The sequence below is a fragment of the Anas platyrhynchos genome, chromosome 2 (assembly GCF_047663525.1).
Source record: "Anas platyrhynchos isolate ZD024472 breed Pekin duck chromosome 2, IASCAAS_PekinDuck_T2T, whole genome shotgun sequence".
Lineage (NCBI taxonomy): Eukaryota > Metazoa > Chordata > Aves > Anseriformes > Anatidae > Anas > Anas platyrhynchos.
Window position 1 is genome coordinate 121410400 of NC_092588.1, and position 25888 is coordinate 121436287.

A 25888-nucleotide genomic window follows, 5' to 3' on the forward strand; every position below is an offset into this window, starting at 1 on the left:
AAAATCTGCTTAGATTTTCAATTTAACATGAACTCACATCAAAAGCTGGAGACCATTTTAATCCATCCTAAACTAAGTATTACAGCTACAAAATGTTTAACAGATAAACAATAGTTCAACAATAATAATCATCATAATTCCTACACCTATTTCAAACTATCACTGGTATTTTAAATGTGATTTTTCAGTATTCTGAAAATTTGCATCTCTCATAATGTAAATAATTAGCCTTAGAGAACATATGTTCAGACAATTTCTATTCTGTATGATTCTATGCCATGTTTTAATAAACAATTTTCCTAAAACTTTCATAAGTGTAATGTTTCCTTTCTTTTTTTTTTTCTTCAACATGAAGTGATTGGTTGAAGTTTTATGTAAGGGGAATCTGCAAATATTCTTGGTATTTCTTTAGGGACACAGGAGTTGGACTCAATGATCCTTGTGGGTCCCTTCCAACTCAGATATTCTATGATTCTATGATTCTTCCATCTTTCAGCTCAGAAATTCTGTGATACATTTTCTTAAATAGGTGAAGAATGTAAAATCCCTCAATTATTCAGGGTTGAAAAATGAAGATGAAGATGAAATTATTTCTCCAACTGTAGAGAGGAGGCAGACATTGTTAGAATAAATATTAATTTAAGAATTTTCATTAACACAGGGAAACAACATTTTCTGTTTTGAGTACAAAGAAGTTATAAAAGAAAGATGCATTACAATTCTCAGTAAATATTATTTTTATTGAAAAACTAATATTAAAGAGCAGCAAAATTGAATACAAATTGTTCGATTTCCAAAGAATAACATGATCTGGAAGGACAGATCATTATTAATTATTAATTTATTCTTTGGAAATCTAACAGGTCTCTGATTTAACAGTGTGCATGAGAGAGAGTTTAAGTAGCTGTGACTCTCAAAAACTACATTCTTATCAATATTGGTTTCAATTCACACAAACCTTCCTTTTTGTCTTCTGCAGCAATCTTCACTTTTGTGTCTGTTATATCTTTGAAAGAGGCCAGAAAAAGTACTACATCTCCTTTTTCATTCTTTATGGGAACAATATCCAATAGGCACCAGAATGAAGACCCTGTAAGGATAAAGAATGAATTTAATTCAAACAGCTGTCTTTTAGCAGAGAGAGGAGGGGAAAAAAAAAACAAACAAAAAAAAAAGTGTATTACTAAATCTACAACTAATGCAATTCTAAAAAAAAATATCTTATTTAAGAGGTCAGTTGTCAGGAAATCACAGATGTTCAGCTCATGTAAATCTGTTTGCATCATTGGTTGAAGCTCAGTAATACTGCTTTCTCTGGAAGTAAGGCATTAATTTAAATGCAAAATTTATCTGCAGGGATCATTAATAGAATTTAATGAAACTGCTTACTCCTCTGATACCATGCGTTCCTTTGAACTCTCAACTGATGTTGCTTATTTTACTGGAATAGCTTTCACTTTGTTAACTTGACATCTGAAGCTTCCAGGTTTACTATAAAATCATTTTACTTTAATCATCTTGCTTGATACTCATTAAAATCTCTTGACAGAAGACCTGATAGTCAGAACATCATTCCACTAATTCAAAGATATTTAAACTAATCAGACATCAGACTTAGAATAGAAAATGTAAATGCTTGATTCAAAGTAACTTAAGCTAAGAAAGAATTAACTCCTCACATTTTACAGGTAAGATTTATAATACAAGAAATTTTCTGTAAAATTAATATCAGTTTTTTTCTTACGATGTATAAAGGCCAGCTTGCTAAGGTGTTAATTAAACAACAGAGAGTTTGACAATATTTTTAATTTTTTGCCAAACTTTCTCTTCCCAGATCTGGTAAATAATTGTACCACTTTCAATAGGTATTTTCACTGATTCTGTTACGTCATATTTGCAATATATATTGTTCAATTCCAGTGGAAACATTTACAGGTCTCCCATTAACACAGACCACTTGGAACAGAATATAATGAATGTTATATGCTAGGAGTGTAATGGAGATTTCAGCAAGCACCCTGGATTCCAATCCCATCCATTCTGGGACAATTCAGCTCAATGCCAGGTTTTGTTTTTCAGTTTTTGGCTATCAATACTTCCTATCTCCAATTATCCTTCTCTCCTTCTCCTCCTATTATTTACAAGGTATATAATTACTGTTACAGCATGTTTTTGTTTGTTTGTTTGTTGGTTGGTTGTTTTTTTAGTTTTAAATTTAAAATTTATTGGAGATTTCTTTATGTTTCCATATTCATTTTCATCCCCATCACACTCTTATTAACATTCATTTACAAGCAAAAGTATATTTTCATTCAGAAAAGAACAAAGTTCCTTCAATGACTGCTGCCACTACTGCCATACTATCAGCTGTGCTTTGGAGCTGTCCTTTGTAAAAACAAACAGACTAGTTATTTCCTCCTCTATTTTTCCTTCTGATTTCTGCAGTTCATTTCAAGAGAAAATGAACTGAACACACCAAGATCACAATTAATCTAAGTTAAATTTTCAACTGGAAGTTCTCTGTCTGTTAAAAGATGTAGGCAAGCATGGGGGGCAAAACTGCAGCTTTCCTTTTGAAGGGCCTCTGAAGATGCAGGTGTAGAAGTATGTTTGAAAAGAAATTAATCTGCTTTTCTTTATCCTGGGTAAACTTCCCAAGAGGCAGGCTTTGACAATGGTTGAGTCACCAGATAATGTTTCCACTCAAGGAGACTTTTCCACTAAGTTTCCACTTTAAAGTAGAGATAGAGAGAATTGGAAACAGAAGGAAAGTAGATTGGGTAAGGACAGAGAAATTGCGTGAAAACAGACTGACTTTATATTAGGTTTAATCATTCTTATTTTGAGGTTGTAGAGAGAGAGCAAAAAAAGAAGCTCTTTTAAAAGAAGGTAGAACTGACATCAGAAGCAATATATTTCTATTCTTCCCTCTTTCTTTTTAATTTTCCATTCTTAATTCAAATTTACATGGACATAGCTTGTTTTACCTAAACTTTTGGGAAAAACTGCTTAGTGCTGTTACTGTCAGAAATGTTATATAGAGCCAACACCTTATCAATCTGAAGTGGTGTATTCAAAGAGGAGAGGTAGCATTAAGCAATTTTACTTTATGGCTTAAAAATAGAATCACAGATATCTACGGAATATTATTATAACTTTTAAACTATTCATGTTTAATAGTTTTAATATTCATGTTTCTTTTAAAATTTTATGTTGTGTATTCTAGCAGTAGCTTCAGTTGGACAAAAAGCTGTTCTCAACTTCATCTTCTTAACAATACTAATAGCAGCCTTTTCTTTTAAACGTCTGTTGAAATCTCCAGAAATACATGTGTATCTTATTTTTTTAAATTGTTTCACATCTTTTTGACACACACACACAAATAAATCATCACAGCTGTTTAAGGCAGAAAGTTAGAGATATTAGATACATCCATATAAATCTAACTCAGTTATGCTAAGAAGCACCTTTGATAACTTTATCTGAAGTGATAGACTTATATGTTTAGGGAAGTAATTGTAACACTGCCATCAGTAATAATTAGAAATAGAGACAAATATTTTCAGTGTTTCATGCTGTAATGCTTTTTCTCTTTTGTTAATGTGTATTTGAGCTTTTTGCTGGTGAATACTAGTCACTGAAATCATGTAATGTCATTTTCTGATTCTCTTCAATCATATTTTCTCTCATCTGTACTACTCCATGAATGTGTGTGTGATTTTTTATTTTTATTTTTATTCTTTTAAGCAAAGCAAGTATGCTTAAGAAATAGTACAAACAACTAAAGAAAACACATATCTGATACATGCATAGGATACTTCTCCCTCAAAGAGTTCTCTGTTAGTGCTTAGCATAACAGAGTTGCAGATCTTGACATTACTTATACACTCAACCTTTAAAAGTTCAAAGTTTACTTTTTGGGGGTTTCTGCCATTACTCTGAAGAGTGCAAATATATATGAAATACTCTTCCAGACTAGAGGAGATGACCCAGTTTAGGCCAGGACTAGATCATATGTGCTTGCACTCTGTCAAGAACAGAAGTGTGCCACATTTCACTCCAGATGAGCATTATTGGAAAAATGTACTTATCCAATGCAATCAATTATACCGCTTTTACTGAAAGCCAACACTGTAGAATGCTATAAGCCAAAAGAAGAACTTTCTACTCACTGAAAAAAAGTAATGCAGTTATAGTTCTTTTGAGTGCACTCATCTGTGAGGAAGAAATTTCTTCCCTGCTTCAGATGGTGCACACAAAGGTTTTCCGTATTGCCAGGCGTTGTCTATCAAAGACATTTCTTTTGGAGGTTTATTTATATACAGACCTTTATTGCTCCAAGCCACTACTCTTTGAGGAAGAGTCTAGTCTTTCTCTTGCATTATGAACTGAATGTTCAAAATATATTTTAATATCCTCAAGGGCTATAGAAGTACATCTCAGGAAAGGAGAAAAGAGACCAAATGAAGCATAATCTTATCACAAAGCAATTTGGCTACAGTCCACCTTTCATATATACATAAAAAAGAGAATGCTTTATAGTCACTCTCTCACCCTCCATTTCTACCTTTCCTCACTCTGACAGTTAGAAGTCTCCTTAGACTGAAATCAAAACAAAGGTCAACAGGGCCAGGAACTTAAAAAGGAGATTTGATAAAAAAACCCTTGCCATCATAGCACCAATAACCATTAGAACCAAGTATTCCTGTCATTAGAAAATAAGGTCTGCTTAAACCGAGGAACAAACTCAGACTGTTAACCTTATTCATGAGCTATGTCCACCCAGCATACAGTAATACTTAACCGAACTTCAACCACAACTATCCCAGACAAAGCCCATTGCAAGAGTCAGAACAGAAATCTTTGGGTATTTCAGTGGTATTACAGAAACAGAGAGGGATTATTGATGACCAGTTTATTTAAATCTTTAATGGAATACAAAAATAATAATAATAAAAAAAAATTATTTGCCCATCTCCTCTGCTTTATCGTTTTAACTGTGCTTTTCTGCAGTAAGTATCTTTCTTAGTGTAAAAAAAAAAAATGAAAGCATAAATGTCTTGAATGTTATATAAACAAATTCTGTGACACACACACACACACACAAAAATCTCTTCATTTAATAATTACCATAATTGTATTATGTAAAAAAAAAAAAAAGCAGAACTAAGCTGCACATCTTATGTGCATCATATATGACATCATGTATCTGGTAGATTTTTTTTTTTTTTTTTTACATTGCATTACATTTTAAACAGATGTAAATCTATCTTTTAAGAGAAAATGAAACAAACAAAAACAACAAAAAACACACCACATTTTCCAGGGATTTGTTATTTAAAAGACAAAGATAACTGCAATAATGTATTGACAGGGTTGATACTAATTCTTCAGCTTTACAACATGATCCTTTCATTTACAGAATTAATAATTGTTAGCAAAATAAAACATTGGCTTATTTTTAAGAAGTTTAGCCAGATTATTTCACCCTCACTGACAGTCCACGATACCAAAGACTTTGTCTAGCGAAACACCAAGCTAACTTTTTTTTTGGCTAGATTCCAAGTGCCAATGATAACATTTTGTTTTGGATGTTTTGTGATTTAGACAAGGTGTCAACACTTTGTTGAGGAGACCAAAGTGCAAAGAAGCAAACAATTCTTTAAAAAAAAAAAAAGCAACTGAACTAAACTAGAAGGGAATGTAGCTGAAATAAAAAGTACAGCTATAATCAGAGTACTTTCTCTCTTGTAAATACCAAAACTTTGACAATGCAGTTAACATAGTTAACTCAAGGTTTTGCTACTTCAAGCAAGTAAGTACCTAGGTCTTCTCCATTTTTGCAAAAGTGGCATGTACATACTAACAAAATTTATCAAATTTTCCCTTGAATTCTGCTCCTGTTGATGACAGCCAATGTGTTATATCCTAGGACAGTCTTTGGTCTGACAATATTGCAAGAAAACTTACAAGAAGACATATGGAGTGTCAGGTAATTCATGCATATGGTCACTGATGGTTGTGCTAGCACTCTCCTAGTAGTAAAAAAAGAGTCTCAAGAACTTATGGCCAGCAGATCATACTTGCAATTAGTTTTCTCCACAAATTTTAAGAGTCAACTTAAATCCCTTAAAAATAAAAATAAATAAATAAATAAATCTCAAATGAGGATATAGAGGTATCTCAAGAACTTGGTAGGGGGGAGTGGAATAGGTAAAATACCTTAATAATGAGGTAAAATTATGGTTCAATATGAATAAGCAGATAACAGGCAATTCTGCGGATCTGTGTAGCGATTTCTAAACTTCCATTAAAAATCTCCCTGCACATCTCTCACACATGGCAATAGAGCAAGTGTTATTCAAATCTATCACATCTCATCAGAGAACGTGAAAATCCCCTCTCCATGTTTCCCCTTCTTTTTCAGTGACAAACTCTATCTTACACTCTGTTCCCACTACTGCTGGATAACTCAATAGCTCATAGGTCATGTTGTACAACATGTCTAATTTTGCTGTCATCACTGCCATGATGGAGAAAGGGAAAAGACGTTCCACTAAGAGGAGACATCGCACAACACATCAGCCTCCTATCCTTGCCTTGCTGCAAACTTCCTGTGTTAGTCAGAGAAAGACTTTCCTCACCACCTCAAAATCTGAATTTATTAATATGCTGACAGAGGCTGGGTCTGTTCTGGCAGCTCCTGGTTTGAGTGCTTGACTTTTCCAACCTTGGTGTTCTTTTCTTTTGTATGCAACTGCTAGTACAGTCTGCTGTATACTAACTAATTTATGGACTCGAGCACATCTACAATTTGGATTTGTTTACTCAGCTTTGCTATCTCTCCTTTTATGACCACTTTCTACTATATTTTCTACTTAATGAAATTCCTTTTTTCAAAATCCTCTAGTTACATACAAGTTTTCATTGAATAAAAGCAGAGAAGCTAAGTGATGCCTGTTGAAGCCACGTGACACTCATTATCCCTATGTGTGCTACTTACTTTTGTCTGCTCTAATTTTCTTTTCCTATCTCTGTCCTGATTAGAAAAGAAAACTGCATTTAAGCAGATAAGAACTTTCCTGATGTAATACATTTACTAGGTTACGTATATAACAATTAGCAAAATACACAGGATTATTAAAAAAAACCTCAGTGAAGTCAATGAAATGCATTCTGTTTAAATGCAAAAGACTCCAGGGCAAATTTCTTGATACCAGCAGTCTGCAACTTACTTTCCCTCCTATGTCAAAGATCGTTATTCTGTCACAGACATAACACTACAAGGCATTTGTCAGCTAACTCCTGTGACAGCAGAAACTGAGGCAATTTGTTGATATAATTCAATATCCAATAGTTAAAGTCTTAAAAAATATCTTAAAATATTCTTGCTACCTTACTTGTTTAATAATTAAATGTCTAACCATAGACTGTTATATATATTGTTCCCAGCATACAGGAAAAAAAAATCTAAATAAAAATATAGTTTCTTCAGTTTTTTCTATGCACTGTTTTGGAAAAAAAGTCATGATCAATCCTTCCTGAGTAGTCTTGTTTTTCCTCTCTTCAGATATCAGCTTTTTTTTTTTTTTTTTTTTTTTTTTTTCTTGAGTTACACTCAAAATAAGCAAAGTCTACTTACTTTCCCTTGATTATTGTATTTTTGAAATCTATTGTTAGAATTGTGTTTACAGCCTATGGTGCTTATTCTTTTGGGATTTTAACAATTCCTCGTTCAAAATGTAGACTTAATGACAGGAGCAGATATGAGTTTTTAGTCTACTGACGTGTGTACTTTTGTCACTTGGAAAAAAAAAGGCAAAAAAATAACAAATTTTCTTAAGCCAGGATGACTTCTTAGCTAAAAGTATGTGTGTATGTATGTACATGCATGAAAAACATATATTTATACATAACTTTCTCCCCAAACTTTTCTCTGTTTCTTTCAAAAAGCTAACCAATATTTTTAAAATTGTGTCTGAAATTTCTGACATCAGAAGGAAGTGTGTTCCACATTGATCTAAAAACTACCATGTTTTCAAATGAAGTTATCATTTTTGAGCTTATTATTATTATATCCTCTTAAAAAGAAACTTCCAAAATTACACAGAATTTGTTGCTTCCTAGGAAAAAACAACAACACAGCAATACCAAAACAGACACTAGTACTGGTAAGTTTTCCACTTTTTCAACTCCAAATAATGAGACAGAAAAGCATAAATAAAAATATTTTTGTGCAAGACATTTTCATGATCCGGGTTCTGGTGTTTCTTCCAATGGCAGCCTCTATGAACAGAAGGGTCAGAGTCTACAGAAGAGTAGGTCTCCCAAAGATAGAAGAAATTCTGGATGCAGAGTCATGCTTATTCTAAACACTTTCACATTAAATGTTACTTAGAGAAGTAGAAATTCTGCTGGCTATTTGTCCACTCTTGTTGCAAAGCTCCATTTAGAAACTGATAATTTATTTTCTATCGCCTTTCCATAAGATAAGGTCAGAGATTGTTTATATTAGTGACTCTATAGTCGAAGTCTAAAATTTAAGATTTATCTGTAAATAACAGCCATTTCAAATGAGCTTGAGGATTTTCTGTTGAGCCCATAATTCAAGAATTTTAACCTGCTCTTGACTTTCTGCTCTCCAGCACTTTTCTAGGAGGAAGGGGACCTGTCCGGGACCTGAAAAAGGGTTGTGTCATGAATCTGGATTGCTATCTCCCTCCTGTCAGGTTTATGGGTTTATGCAGGAGGGTTTTGAAACATGCACTGAAAAATTACATAATGGTGTAGAGAGGATTAATCTTCCCATTTCACCATTTGAATCTATGTGAACACATGTTGTAAACAGACTCTGAGCCTTTCCATTGAGAAGAATTACAGAAACCCTGCCAGTTGGAAGGTAGTAGGTTTTAACCTTTTCATTACTTACCTGCTCTATAAAATCACACTGTTTTTGCAATTCCCCAAGACAAATCAGTAAGGTGGTTCAATACACAGTGCTATCATGAACCTCCTGCTGTTCCTCCAAAAAAAAAAAAGCCACACCAGGGAGATACTGCAGGAACTCATTGCAATTGTTAGCATAAGAGTTGGCAATTACATTCTGCAGCATGATCCAATAAAGTTTATTGAGGACCATGAAAAAATTAAAGAAATGTCAGCAGAAGGGAGGCAGGTGATCATCAGGAGAGATGGATCTTTGTCCTTTCTTTAAACAAACATCAGCCTAACTCATGCTGAAGCATGGGTACAGAAGTCAATTTTTAGCTAAGCCCTATTTAAAACCTTATAAAAATTAAAGCATAACCTATCATCATTCTCACTGTGACCATAAAACCATAAGAAAATTTGAAGTGTAGACTAACTGTTCTGACCCCAGTATCTCACAGCAAAATAAATACCTATGTCTCTTAAAATGCATGTGCAAAAGGGAGAATAATTATATAAATCTTAAAAAATAAAAAGTGCATACAACATAAACATTCGTATTAAGTACAGCTGGAAACACATGGTGCCTGTATGGAAACAAATCTGTAAGCATCTGTAAGCAATGAAAAGCTTGTCACATTGTAACAATGCAATAAGTACCAGGAAACTCTTATATGGATTTATTCACTTATCACTGTGCTTCTATGAGAACAAATCTTTTCACAGTGAATTATGCTTTTAATAAATCATGTTGCTTTTGAAAGAAGCTATTAGCCAATGTCACCATGAGTGCTATCAGAATAAAGTCTCAGCACTGTCAGTTAGTAAGCAGCGGTAAGCAACTTCGTGTTGAAGTCTCATGAAATCATAGCAAAAGATCTCAGATGTTTCAGATCACATTGCACATGGGATTTTCCCTTTTTATTTTTTTTTTCTTTTATTTCTTTTTTTTCCTTCTAACTGAAGTTCAACCCCTATTTTTACCTCCTTGCAGGCTTTCACTGACCCAACACTCTACAGAGTCTGAGCCACGGATCTCCAGAGGAACAAACATCTGCCCCATTTTCCCCTTTTGCTGCTCTCACTGCAGAAGCTGGGACTGTCTGTAATGTCTACGTATGGCTACACTTTGCATTTTGAAAAATTAAGTGTTTGCGGAGAAAAGAAGCTTAAATGTTTCCTGTTCTATAAAAATGGAAGAAAATAAGGACATGCCTTTATTCTACACACACAGGTATATTGCTTTTTAAAAAATAACTTCCTCAATAGCACAGAGATATCCTAACATTTTACTATTGAGCTATATGAAAGGGAAGAAAAACAAACAAAAAAGAAATAATGCTTTAATTGCAGTTAGCTATTACCATCAGATTCATTTTTGAGCATTGTTTGCTCTTTCTGTTTCCCCCTACTCCTCCTGTATTTTGTACTATAATTTAGATAATGTGAGCAAATCAGCTACGAATGATTTTAACTTTCTTGCTAGGCCACATTTTTAACGTAAAGCAGCAGTGAGGTCACATTTCTATGAACTCTCCTGCCAAACAACTTGTCAAGAAAGTTCCTGTACATTAGTAACTAGACGTCGCTAGCAAATTGATGGTTTTGTATGGAAAGCTTTAATTTTCTCTAATTGGAAAATTCTAATAAATGTCTCTCCTGTAGCTGCCAGGCTTAACATTTCCCAAAGCAATTCAAGGGTTGCTAAAGCAGGGAGTTAGTTCATATTAAAAATGTACCATACAACTCCTATGCTTCAAAGTGCTACAGGATATTTCCAGAGAACCATTAAAATAGATCTTTAAACTTCTTGATGGAAAAAAAGGGATACCATTTCTGCAGACCAAAATACTTTTTGTGTGTGTGTATGTAAAAAGAAGAGCTTTAAGAAACCCTTATTTTCTTTAAATATAATTATTTTTACTTAAACTTCTTTAATACTTATTATAATTTTTAATAAAAAAATAAAATCATCTTAAAACAAAAGATGTCATTCCTTGACTGCAAATAATGTATGGAGTCTTTGATCTTCTTTAGCCACATTATTCAAGTGCATCCATAATAGATGCTATAAGCAATGTCTCATGGCCTGAGGTTTATTTCATTTGCCTGTGGCTGTTATTGTTGCTCATCTGAGAACACCATTACACCTGAGGCTTCAAATGGCCTTTTGCCCAGTGTTACCTAGTAACTCAGTGAGATGTTCTGTCTTTCACTGTTTTTCAACTCCTATTCTACCCATCTGATATAATATTCTGGTGTTATATAATTTTATATGTCATTATATATTAATATATCATATTAATAATACTTCCAGATAAAGGTACAGATTTTTTGAAACACTAATGAGTAGAGATGAATACTGTGGCTTAATCACACTGACTCTTGGAATTAGAGAATTGAGAAAAAAGCTGTTTCATGTCTTCTTGACTTTAGAAGTTATTTACGAAACCTTTAGGGTAGGGAAAACTGCAAGGCAGATGCATAATACTTACCTCAGAAAGTGCTTAAATTAGTTTACAGGTAGAAGATGTCATATTGTCCCATGAGTAGCTGTGCTTAAGCCAACTCTATATGCAGTCAAGTCCTAAGGCAACCTGTAAAGGTGGCCCCAGCAACACCTACCCGTCCATTAGTCTTACAGAAGGGATTTTCAAATTCCTGCCAATTGCGGAAATGGCAGCTGAGAGGTGGTGAGCAGAGGACATGGACACAATGGATGCCATACTGAAGCCTCTCACAAATCCTTAAACCAAAAGTAAACTTTTCTGGTTACACAGTATTTTACACAGGTTACACCTTCACAGGAAGAGACCAATTTCCTTTCCATGAAGGAAAGTTGTAGCACTACTAAAGACCATACAAGTGTGTGTGCAAGAACAAACAAGATCAAATCTTTTTTTTAAAGACTACAAACTGACTTTTGAGACACAGAAAATAAGACTGATGGGGTCATAAGGGAACTAAGGTATGACCTTCTCAGTGATTGAAGATGGAGAGCTTATGCTGGACTAAGTCAGTGATTATAAGGCTTATTGTAGCATCCTCTTAGGCTGCAACGGAAAAGGAAAAAATCCAATCAGCTCCTTGTTTATACTTCAGTTTGGTGGATCACGAAGACCTTATTTAACTATACGTACTTATTGCTGATAATTTTTTTCAGTGCTCTGACAGGGATTGTTCAGAAGGGATTGTTCAAATGTAGTTCTTTAGTGAAGTGTTCATCTGCTATCAGACTACTCTAAAAAAGGAGATCCCTGGAGTGAGTTCTTCCCTCACAAGTCACTTGAATTCAAAAAGGTTATTTTGCATTTCTGTTATCATAATTGACAACTTAATTTGTCACAGATGTTTTGAAGAAAGTGTAGAAATAGCAAGAGAAAAAAAATAAAAAGCAACTCCTAAAATACTTCATTTTAAAACTTCCTGAAGAAAGCAAGTCATACATTTCCTTGTTGGTTTTTTTTTTTTTTTTAATAGTTATTTTTTTCTTTTCTTTTTATCTTCAAAAAGCACTATATCTCTAATAATTAAATAAATAAAATAAATTAAAAACTGTCTAAGGAACTGAAATAAATACTAAAACTATGTTAAAAAATATGTTTGTAATGGGATTTCCAAAGACATCTCTCTGAAGCTGCTGTATCTGCTGCAACAGTTCTTGTACTGTTCTGAACTAACATGGCAGAAATGGGAAGGTACAAACATCTTATGCTATGGTGAAGATTTGTTAGAAAGACAAAAGGAGAACACATGTACTTCTATTCATTCTAAGAAGATTGCTTTCTAGTTAGGTGAGAGTACAAGAGGTGAGGATAACCCTTCTATTATGATCCAAAAGCAAATGACCAAAACAATAAATTTCTTTGTTTCTTACCACAGAGAATTAATCCATATCCTCTACCCAACTCCTTGCATGTTGTTTTTTTCTCACTGCAATGAGTGTCAGCTCACATCAGTCTGGAATTCCTATGAAATTGTATGTACTATGGTAGAGTTGCTTTAGTTACAACAATCACTCCTTTACTGAAGAGTTCCTGAGAAAAATTGCTATTAGAATTTCTAGTTAAATAACTGTGAAAGGCCCTATACCTAAACGTCCAAATTCAGATCAAAACTAGTTAAGGGCTTTAAGTCCCAAACTTGAATCAGAACTTGTGTAGAATGAATAGTTTAATTTAATGATAAAAACCAAATCAGTTTTAAATTAAGTTTAAATAAAAGTCATAATGTTGAAAAATGTGGTTATTAACAAATAATTAAAAATCAACATGTATTAGTTTTGGAAGTTTGAATTTCTTTTCCACACAAGGAGATACACATAGAAAAAAAAAAAAAAAAGGAAAGAAAACAACAACGACGACAAAAAAAAACATGTTATGTTCAATTACAGATTTCTAGCCTCTGAGTTTTAGATCAAATCCAGGACAGAAAAAAAAAAATAAATAAAAATCCTAATGTGTCTTTTATAAAGTAGTTATTTAAAGTATTATTTTATGGAGTATTCTGAGGGACGTTTCAGTCAATTCTGTAATCCTGTGAGCTCAGAATTATCCTTGAAGCTGAACTTCTGTGCCTGAAGTTATCCCTGAAAGTATTTATTTTGCCTTGTAGCTAGGCCTACAGAGTAAGTCTATACTCCTGAATGCTGGACTAAAGCCAGAAACCTTACCAAATGATACCCTAAAGTCATAACAGGAGACTGAAATATTACACTATAAAAACCAAACCTTACTAGTTACCTGTCTCTCACTGATCTCTGTTCCTGGGGTTCCTATACACTAACCCCTTTAGCAGGTATTTTCAGTGTCAGGTAAGCCTCAAGGTAACCATACATTCATTCTGAGGTCATTAGTCCTAAAGTTCTTGTCTAAAAATATTGTTAAAACATTTGTCTGTAACACAAACTCCTTTTTTTTCTCCCTCTTTTTTTTTTTTTTCCCTGCCAATGTTGAATAACCTTAACTGCTTCATTGGTTCATTTTTTCTTCTGATAAAAACTCTCAAAACATTTAGCTAAAATGGGTGATTTACCAAATTCAATGTCTGCACTATGAAGCTCTGTTGAAAACCTAACAAACAAACAAAAAACCAAGACTATTTTTTAAGATAAATTTTGCTTTTATACAAATAGTCTCATGTTATTTTAATACCTATTCATTTATGCTTCACAATGGTACAGAAATGCATGAAAATTACAACAGACAGTCAAGGAAATTTATTCATACTCAGAAAAAGTCTTGGAATGGCTTCCATTCCAATTATACACAGGAATGCAAGTAGAATAGATTGGGGGAATTCTTTTATCCTAAACAATTTCTCTTTACCTATGTTTCATAAATTATTTGCCAAGCAAATTGATCTACAATTTCCTTTACCTGAATTAGTCCTACTTATTGAAGATTTGAAGCACACCTCATAATGCAAAGGAATCACAATTTAACCTGCAGGACTAAGCCAGTGAAATGAATATGTTAGCTTTACTTCTTTCATTTGCATATATTGAAATCTCTTCCTGTTATGCCCAGTTATCATTCTACAATACTGGTCAAATGCAGCCCTTATGTTTCTGTAAGATAATTTTTCCCTACATTCAGACATGATTTACAGAGCAGAAACTAGTTTTATTGAAAAACTTTCCTGAAAAATGAGCTAATGAATTCAAGGAAATATGGGAGTCTCTTTAAAAAAAAAAAAAAAAAAAAAAAAAAAAGTAGTCATGAACACAAAACAGGTAAACAGCAACTTTTGTATTAAACACGTTTTTTTTTTTGTCATTAAACACCTATTACTTTTAGAAAATAACTTGTAAAAATATTTAATATAATAGTAACAACATTTTGGGAGGAAATATTTCATTACCAAGGACATAAATAGAATCTATGGAGAAACTATATGGCTTAAACATATGTCTACAAATTCTAGCCTTATAATAAAACATAAGGTGATGCTCAACCTGTGGATCCATTAAAAATCATGGATCGTTAAATATATGAGAAGGCTCCTATAACACTGCTGTGGTTGCAGTTCTATTAGAATCTTATACATAGGGTCACCCTTGGCTAGTGGTACAGTTCAAAGATCACATGAATAATAGCACTTAAACACTTACAGAATAGGTGCACTGAAAGAGACTGATATAATGAAACAAGATGATGAGTGTGTGTCATGGGTTGCTTTCTTCCATGGCTCACTCACTTTTACTATGCAAGAGTCGTTAAATGCCCTGAATAGGAGTGAAAGCTTTGGCAATGCAACCCAAAATTTACTTAAGTCTATGGAGTTGCTTAATGCTCAGAATGTTTTATGTGACAATACATTCTTTAATGTAAACTCAATGTAGAGTACTTATCTATATTTGAAAGTCATTATTATTGAGTTTATATAGAGTGGCTGCGGAGAATGAGCCACTTGGATCATTCAAAACAGTAAGCATTTTACTGATTGGATTACAAATTTAATATACCCACTGTCTACCTTAATTTTTTAATTTAATTTTCATCAATAAGGAGTCAGGACATCAGTATAAGAAAAAAAAAGATGCAGTGTCATACTAATTGCTGATATCATAGTGCCTCACAATACAGCTTAGGATCCTGAATTTCTCCTTCCACAGTTTTATAACTTGCCAGACAGCTAATACAAAATCAGAAATACTAATATAAACATAGTTTCAATGTGCATCTAAATGTATCCGGATCTGTTCTTCTAGGTCTGACTATAGACATAGAAAATAATTAAGTGGAAAACAAACTATGTATTTTACAGGTTAATGCTAAGTTTCATTCTTTGGGACTAACAGAAAATAGGAAACAAACAAACAAACAGAAAGCTTACCGTTTTTCTTATAGAACATGATTTCTCCTTTGAATTCTATCTTTTCCTCCAATGATTTCTCAATCTGAAGAATCATCTGCTCATTTGTTTCAGCACCAAGTAAAAATTTACAGCTGCAGCTCTTCTGCATGACTTCAGTTCTTGCAAATCCAGCAAGCTCACAGAAGCCATCTGAGCAGTAAACAATAGGGAATCCCTTAGCCACCTGAGCATTTGCAAGGATGAAGTTACTATCTGTAAAGGAACACAGAAGTAAAACATGAATTACACACTCAATTCTATGTCATTTGGCATAATTCTTCCTTTATCTTTGTCAGAAAGCACAACTGGGCATATATTTACACAGCCCCAACTGTCTGCAACAAGGCTGCAACTTCTGTTTTTAGACCATTAGTTAGAATGGTCTAACAGATCACAGAGCACTCTCATTTAATGATTCCTCATGTGCCATCTTGCCTTATTACATCTTCAAGCAATAATTTACTACAACTGCCTCCAAGATGGCACATCCAAAGAACACTTGAGCAAGTGAGCAAGGACTGGTGATGAACATGGAAGCTTTGGAAAAGTTTCAGAGATGCTACATTACTCTTCCACTCAAATTCCTCTCCAGTCTGTAGGTTAAAGATGACTAAGATGACTTAAACTAATTTCTTTTATATTTTTTTTCTACTTAAAAGTAGAGTCGAGGGACATTCTGTGGTGATGTGAAATCTTTCGTCCTTTATTCCCCCACCAGACTTTATTTTTATTACTTTTTTTTTTTTTTTTTTTGGTGAGGAGGAAATTATTTTATTCAAAAGCACTGCCATCTGTTTTCCAGAGCCCCACCACACTTTTTGCATATGTAACAGGCACATAAGAGTCACAATTCTTTTACAACTTAACGCATATTAGAATTTTAAAGTGTATGTGAAATGCAATCAACATCTTATAAATTTAAGAAAGGTGTTTTGAAATGGACATCAATCAGCAATAAATGAAGTTGTAATTTGTGTTCAAGTCTTTAAGCACGCAGCTGTATGGTTTGTTTCCATGCCTTGTGGAAGTGTCTTTGAAGGTTTTGTACTTTAGACCCTCGTCCACATCTACAGATGTAGCACTATATGGTCTTTTTCAACTGTCACAGAGACACTTTCCAGATAATATATGAAGTTCTCAAAAATTTTTTTCCCCTGTTTCCTTATCTTCAAGTGAAAAAAAAAAAAAAATGTTATGTGAGGAGTGTGTTCAAACTTCACATCAAGAAAGACTATTTTTTTGTCTACTGTTTACTAAGGAATGTATACCTTACAGCTTGCTGTCAGGAACAGTCTTGTCCCAAGACAGATGTTTTTCACATTTCAGACCTATGTGCATGTGGATTCTTGTGTGTATTAAGAAAAAATACGAAACTAATTTAACTAAGCATCTCCTGATAAATATACATACATTTAAAGAGAAAAATTGAACTATTTTAATTAAAATTAAATCAGGTTTCTATGCCTAATTTCCATACAGGGATATATTACTCATGAATGGAGAGGGGATGGACTGCATGCACTTAGTAAAACTGAGTAAAATTAAGTGTGATTCAGACTTAACTGTCACAAGAGTTTTAGATCAATAAAATTCCATCAACTTCAGCTACTTTGTTTACCCAAGGGATAAAATACTATGGCTTGTATTGTTCCATATTTTTAATACAATGTTGAGTGTTTTTTTTTTTTTTTAAAGTTTTATTTGCTCATGAAGCTGCACTTCAGTTACTCCCTTTTTGCTCAAATCTAATTAAAGTATTTAAATAAATAATTGTTAAATTAAAACAATTGTTAAATGATTGTTAAATTAAAACAGATGCTTCCCTTTTACCAACTATGTACTTTAAAAATGCATTCAGTGCAGTGCTTGGTTTTGCTTGTCATGTTTATTTCTTAGAGAATATGTGTCATTACTATTCATGCACTGACATGCTGCTTCCCCGTCAATAAAAAAATAAATCACCACATTGCCAAAAGAATTAAAATCATACACTTCCACTGCAGCTTAATGATGGTATTACAGTGAAAGACCTGTAAAATTGTACATCCCAAATGTATTTATAACTATCAAATTAATGTAATCCTGAGTTCTTATTGTTTAAGATATAATTATGCATCACAAAGCCATTTTTAAAATTTATTTTATTATTATTCTAATTGTGAACTGCAAAAAGCAGAATATAGGACACCAAAAGGACAGAAAGGATTCGGAGGATGCTCTCTAAGTTTAGGAGTGTTTGAGTATCATTATGAACAGGAATACAGTGGACCTCACTAATATCATTTTATGAAAAATATTAGATGGCCAAATTCTGCTGTCATTTACATAAAAATAAACCCAGAATACTTTATGCTACCTTATCATTCACAGCAGAAAATAATTTACTTCTAAAAGACCAATCCGGTGTTGGCTAGAATAACAGACAATAATCCCTATAACATCAGTGGATGTCTGATAAGTCTTGTCTTGTAAGTCTAATTATCTTACACTTTTTTAATAATGACAATAAAGAATCAGCTTCAGGAAGACACAATCAGGATTATGTTTTTTGTTTTTCTTGAAGTTGAAATTCAAGTCAGATAATTAATGATACAGCTGTAATCCCAAACTAGTAGACTAAAAGAAACATTATAGCACTTATTGAAGCAACATCTTTTTGTCCAATAATCATCTGTATTACACTGAATTCTTAAGTAATGTTTCTTAAGGGATAATTAACTTTAGATTATTATACAAAATAGATTTGAGAAAATTTATCTTAAAATATTCTGGTTCAAAGTTTAATTCCTTTTCATAATCTGGAACCTTTAATGTCACTTGCTATTTGTAATGAACAAAAAGCACCATAACATATTCAAAACAAACAAACAAACAAAAGATACAACCCAACCTAAGCAATGAGGGTGAAAGGTTTAAGGCCATTTAAGGCTCAGTGCAAACACAAAACAAATATAGCATTTAGTTCAATGTTCTTCAGAGACAGCTAGATATTAAAATTCAGAGTAGGAAGAGTGATATTTTATTTAGAATAATTTATTATAAATCTATAATTCTTTATAGACTAGAGGTAAGAATTTAGGCTTGTCTTTGACCAGTAAACCAGTTGCAATGACAAATAGAAACCTATTAGTGTTTGTATTTTGATATATATTCATCTGTAGATTGCAACAGTTCTATAAAAATAAAAAATTAAAAATTAAAAATCAATTCCATATTTATTTTTCAACACATCAACATGAATATTAAGTTATTTTATTCAGGTTGATTAGACTTAATGATCAGTGGACATACTAGATTCCTGAGAGTACTTTTAAATTTACTTTTTTAAATAAGAAAACACACCAAAACTAAATTCAAGTTATATTCAGAAAGATGTAATTTTGAGTCTATTGGACTGTTTAAAAGTATAGGGCATTTGCAGGAACAGAGTAGAACTTCTGCCAATCTGCCGGCAGCCAAATAATAAATTTTGACAAAACCAAAAGTAGCAGCACTCTTCAACTCAGAATTTGTCAAGTGCTCTAACTTTGGGCAAAATAAATCAAATATTCAAGTCATATATTTAAATATTAGATTATTTAAATATAAATAAAAATACTTGGTTGCATATTCAAGTTTGCATATGATGCAAATGATGCACAGAGACTGCTTTTTAAAAGCATTTCTGTTAAAGATGAGATAATAAGACTTGACACCAAAAAAACCACAACATTCACTAAAGTTTTCCTTTAACAGCAAGACAGCGACCACTGAAAAGAAGCTGGACATACCCCTTTGTCTGCCACACTTAAGGTATTTATAAACACTGATAAGATCTCAGTCTTCTTTTCTCCAGGCTGAACAGCTCTCTTAGTTTCTCCAGGCTGAACAGGTCTCTCAGTTTTTCCTCATGGGGGAGATGCTCCAGGCCCTGTATCATCTTAGTGGCCCTCTGCTGGACTCTTTCCAGGAGACACCTGTGGTTTTTTACTGGGGAGCCCAGAACTGGACACAGTACTCCAGGTGAGGCCTGACCAGGGCAGAGTACAGGGGGACGATCTCCTCCCTCGACCTGCTGGCCATGCTCCTTTTAATGCACCCCAGGATCCCACTGGCTGTCTTGGCCATGAGGGCACACTGCTGGCTCATGGCCAGATCAAATTATTTTTTCACATCAAAGTTTGAAGGAAGAATATTAGGAGCTAGCATGTCTGCATTTGCTTTGGAAGTAGGACAGACTGAAGTAGGTAGGACATTGACCTCCATCAGACACACAGAGTAAACCCAGAGACAATTAAACAAGCTGAACCAGAACCATGCTATCTCCACCTCCAATCACAGGCACACCCAGAGTTGCCTTATTTCAGTGATTATTCTGATACTCAAAAATTATAACCTAAGAAACAGAACAAATTTATATAATGCATCATACAATCCAGACAGAATGAGTGTTTTAGAACTGAGATAATTAAAGGTAAAGGTTATGCAATTCTTGGCTTCATAATTAACGCACACGATTTATCTGACTGTAATAACACTATATTACATTTAAACGTAGCACTCCCTTGATAAATCTTACTGTCATCTTATTTAGAAAAAAAAAAAAAAAAGACAAAAGGGTTTTTGCCTTAATAGTGTAGCTGTGTCTGCTATAAATCTCATCACCGCCCTTCTCCAGTTCTTGTAACTGCTTTTTTTTTATTGAAAGTCCAGATGGCTTCTTCAAATCGTCCTCTTTAGGAGTGAAGAGAACATCTATCTCACTTGTGCAACTGAGAACAGCCAACCGCCATTCCAATTTAAATATCCAAAAAAATATATGAATTAAAAAGGAAGGAAAAGTGACAAAAAAAATAAAATTCCTTATCAATGCAGGGAATTGCATGCATAAACAAGTGAATCACATAACCACTCTATAGAATGGAGAACAGTCCATAATTATTCTGGATGAAAAGAATTGATATACGTAAGTTTGATTCCATGGTTCCTCCACAGGCAACCTAACAAGAGAAGTCTCGCCCCATTCTCATACTGCTACAGAGAACTTGATCACATTAAGAGTTAAGTGTACTTCAGTGATTAAAACAGCACATGAAAACATTTAGCTTTATGTCAGAAAATTTAAATGTGAGTTTTATTAGAGTTCAAGCTCATTTACCAGCTATGCTTTGAATCCAACTGAAGCCAAAATGGTTTCATACTACATACATTTTCAAATATCAGAGTTTCTCTTGAAAATCTCAGTGAAGTTACCTGTGTCACTAATGTGAGGTTAAGATTTATCTAGATCTAGATAAGTCAGAACAAAGTTATTTGTTTATAATGTTACATCTTTCCACTCTTCACTAGAAATAAAATAAAAAAAAAGCATATTCCAATGAATCTACAGAAGTAAAGGATAGAAATATTGTATAATAAACTATATGCATGGAGTGATGAACAAAGAAGCCATCACAGTAAGCTGTATAATTGATTTAATTGGCCATGTCACTTCAAATAAAAGATGACATTACAAGGATTCATAAAATTGGGTAACATCTAGAAATTCAGAGTAAAAAAATATATTTTGAAGTACCTAGTTCTATGAATTCAGATCAAGTGTGAGCTGCCATAGCTCCCATTTAAACTGCATAGAAAAAAAATAATTCCCATTATGTAGAAAAGTTCTGAATTCAGCATCTGAGAAAACTTTCACTTTGCATTTACAATCATTTTTAAGTCTGACAGTGAACATGCTTCACTATATACAATATTCTGTAGCTACAGAAAGAGTTAATCTGTAATACAGTACAACACAGAGACATTCAGATAAAATGAGCTTTAGGATGTCAAAACATCTTCTAGTCTTGTTGATACACACAGATCGCAAGCCATTTAAGATATTCAGTGCTTAACAATCTCAAATCTAGTCTTCAGTATCATTACTGCATTAGGTCAATACTAGATTAATGTCTGCAGCTGTTTTCATGAACCAAAGAAAATACCTATTCCTGAGACAATGTAGACCAAAGAGCAAGAAGGACCATGGAGGAAAACCAACTAACAAACAACCAAAAAATAAAGCCAAAGGGAACTTATTCTCCCAAAAGCCCTCATGCTGAGTTGGGGTACTGGACTCCTAGACAGAGAGGAAAAATAATAAAAATAAATAATTTGCTTCTCCAATAGAAATCTCTCTATGTGCTTCTATTTTCACTTCTTTTCTAATTCTTTTTCATTTGCATCAAGATGAAATGTAAGGCATAAGGGTTGGGAAATACTTTGTTCTACACCTGCAGCAACTCTGTTACTACTACCTTTTCACAGAGCACATTTCAAACAAAAAATTGGTGCAATTGCAATGGATAAACTAGAGTAAAGGAGAGGAAAAATTAGCAGAGATGACTTTGAAGGTCTTCAGAATTAAACTCCACTAGAAGCAGATGTTTATATCTTTTTCTGAGAAGGAAATAGTAACTAGTTTAAGAAGTCTCTTTTCACATTTTTTTTTTTTTTTTTTTTTACCCCCCCCCCCCCCAGGATTTACTTGGTATTACACTTTTATATTACACATACACTATGTGTAACAACAATCTAAATCCAGCAAGCACTGGATTTAAAACTGAATCAGGGTTGCAATGAAATATTTCTTTTCCCGCTCTTAAGCTGTGAGGTACATGTCATAAATGTACTAAGCATCCTCTGGCAAAAATGGTGCATAGTATATCACTGTGCCTCAACTATAAAAAATGATCTATCCTTAGAACAGACCCAGTCCCAGGTCTGAGTTTTAAGTGAAGGGAAAAGGGACAACAGTCATCCTTTCTCAGCACCACCTGCTTAGTGTAGCTGTTGCTGTCAACAGAGGTCAACTCAGCATCCTCAGTATCACTATAACAGATGCATTTTTTTGTCCCTGCAGATAGTGTCAACACAAAATTTTTGTATACAGTTTTCATTTCCTGCTACATTTCTTTACATTCCTGTTACTGTTACATTCTCTGAATAAGAAGAATGCATAATTTCATGTAAGCACTTAACTATCCTGAAGTTTTACTCAAAGCAGCTCAGAGATGCTTTTCATGGATGCTGTGTGATACACATAATTTCTGTGGTGTTCACAATCACTTTAAAATTTTTTATAAAACCCATAAAAATCTCATGCTAACTTGTGATTTTTACTGTACTGAATTCATTCTATACTTATTTTACTAAAATAGTAAGGTAGCAAAAGAGTACCAGGGCTCTATAGCTAAAAATGACCACTTGGAGTCTTTGCAGTTTATATACTCCTCTCTCACTCCCTGAAATTTAGAAAAATCTTGAGTTAATTTTAAAGGTGTGAGGAAGCAGGCTTCCGTGTGCTTATTCCAGTGACATAAGTTATCAGTAAGATAACTGCAAGAATTTCTTCATGCGGTGTTCTTAGAGAAGCAATGGGAATCTAAAATTATGCTGTGGAAAAAAAAAATAAAAAATTGAAGAATGTTCTTCTGGCAAATTGACATAAATTATGCCAAAATAGAATTCAGAAATTGATGATCAGTGTCCAGGGAATGTAATTTCCAGAAAACATAGAATTTTATACTAGGCTGTTTACCATAACAAAGAATGGCACTTACCCTTTCTGAAACATTGTTTCCTCTTAAATTAAAATAACTTCAAGAATCTCAAAATACGTCTCACTGATGATGTACTCTTGAGTGAGATCTGTGAATAAAACTTCTTAATGGAGTGGAAGGGAATGTTGTGAAGTTACAGGTGGGGATGTGATTAGGTTGTCACATTCAAAAACCAAAACCAAACAAACAAACAAAAAAGAACAAAACAAAACAAAACAGACCGTTTTATAGAGGGTATCCCAGCTGAGAATGATTTTCAGAAATATCCAGAGGGAAAAATGCTGAAAACTGTGGAGAAGTTGTGGTTGAATGAAAAAATAATGTAACCTTAAAGGATCAGTAAATTAGATGTCCGAAGTAGACATAAGCAACTACTTGTAATTAAGCTAAAATGGACAGCCATCCCTCAAGTCAGCACCTCCTGAATGATTGGTATGGAACAGAGCAAGAACACCTGAGCTTAGATCCATACTGATCTAAACTCATACTGATTTCCATACTGATTTATGGTAAGATGTTAATAAGAAAAGAAGAAGCTGATAAGGGATCTTGAAAGGCCTGAGGCCTTTCACTGGCATAAAATGGTCACAATCTAGAGAAAAGATCCAGATTTAAGCTAGAGATGGTCTGGGAAGTTCAAAGCATCCGGGATTTCCTTGGAATAAGGAGTATGGATATAAATAGGCAGTAAAATCATCAGATTTTTGTTGTTGTTACCTTAGGGAAAAAAGAATAACTTGGACTACTTATTGACTCAGTAAAAGAAAATCAGGCAGAGGAAAAGAAAGCTATCCAAAAATCTCCCTAAAATCAACCTCAGAGAATTTAAACAGTGTAGACAAAAAGAAGCATGACAAAGTCATGGAGGGTCTTAAGTATAATTAGATCCTCAAAAACCTATGCCTTTTTATGTGTGCTTGTTTTGTTTTATGTCTTTTTCTATTTTAAAAGGAGTAAAGAGGTTAACACAGATGAAACTTTGGCATTTCTATAGCAAGTGCTATTTTCATTTTCCTATGGAACAAAACCAATTCCCCTTCCCACCCTCCTGACCTCCTTCCCATCCTCCTGACCTCCAACCTCCTCATCCATCCCTCCACACCCCTGAAAAAAAAAAAAAAGAAGCATGAAAAGCATTAAAAAATTACTTATGTGAGAAAGCAACTCACACCAGAACACAAGACCAGTTTTCAGTAATTAGTCCAAGATCTAAAACTTACATATCCCAGAAAAATGTTATCTATTAACTATTCTGCAGTTAATCATCATTTTTAGGTTAACAATTAATTTTTATTTCAGTTTTCTTGGCCAAAACATAAAAATTATATTTCAGTTTTCAGCTAAATTCCTCTTACTGGTTCAAAAACTTTCATGTAGAATCTTTTTTTTTTTTTTTTTGCTGCTATATTTACAAGACAATGTCAACACTACTTTTTGTCTACAGGAATGAAGTATAAAGATACTGCAATCAAATGCCAGGGTTATTATGGGAGGTGTCTTGAAGCCTTGCTTTGTCTTGCCAAAGGCCAACCTAAAGCAATTGACTGAGGATGCCTTAACCAAATGTCAGCACATACTTGTTACTGATTGCATTTTTTTTTTTTATGTGAGAAAGAAAAAATGTATTTGCTCAAAAAAGTTTTGAAACTGTTTGTAGAAAATCTGATGTTCACACCATGGATTCATCTTCTATCTTATCAAGCAGCGGTGGCACTGAGCAAACAGAGAAAAATACTAAAAACAGAGAAACAAAAAAAACATTTAGCATAAATGGTGGAAAACTCTGTAAGTTATGCTTACTGAAAAAACAAAATGTTGAAGAAAGCTGCAAATGACAACCTGATGATACTGCTATATCTCCTGTGTGACCCAATGCTATAAATCTGGAAGTAGTTTTGCTGTTCTAGATACTGTTTTGAATGTGAAAAATTATTCAGAGACTTATCAGTTGGATAATTCAACATGCATTGTATACATCAGCAGAAATATCTATGTTTCATCAACTTTTACAGCTTTGGTGGCCACAGTTACCAAAATGGTGTTAACCTCTTCTTTAGACAACTGAATCTCAGTGTCAGGGTCAGGAACTGCATCTCCACAGCAATGGTGGAAAGTGATTTCTTCCAAGGGGTTAAACAGAATAAGGACTTATATGTGTCATATGGGAAACCTATGGGGACTTCATTCCTTCATGTCTAAGCTAGACTCTGAAAAACAGAGAAAGTGGTTAATATCAGTAAATATGCCACAAAGGACTTCAGAGGAACCCTTAAATATTATCTTCACATAGGTAGGTTCTAAACACTGAGTAAATGCACCTGTCCTTGCCCATGTCATTCTTTCTTGCAAATAGAAGTCAAAGAGCATCTGTATGTGAGGTACTTTTCCTTACCTGGAAATTCTTAAAAGAAAATAAATGTACAACTTGTTGCTCTTTCTATTCTAACAAAATAAAGTGAATGAAATGTGAGTCTGACCTCTTAGATTACACTGTGATGTAGGAAAATCACTCAATTTCAGAC

The 25888-nt window shown here is 33.6% G+C and overlaps 1 protein-coding gene across 1 annotated transcript in view; it reads right to left on the reverse strand.

Moving 5' to 3' along the window:
• Window positions 1–25888, reverse strand: part of KCNH8 (potassium voltage-gated channel subfamily H member 8) — a 181222-nt gene that overhangs the window by 104571 nt on the left and 50763 nt on the right. Inside the window, exons 2-3 of the mRNA XM_005030018.6 lie at window positions 15766–15999; window positions 959–1090 (exon numbers count right to left, since the gene is read on the reverse strand). Coding sequence (XP_005030075.1) covers window positions 959–1090; window positions 15766–15999 — 366 coding nt within the window. The remainder of the gene's footprint in view (window positions 1–958; window positions 1091–15765; window positions 16000–25888) is intronic.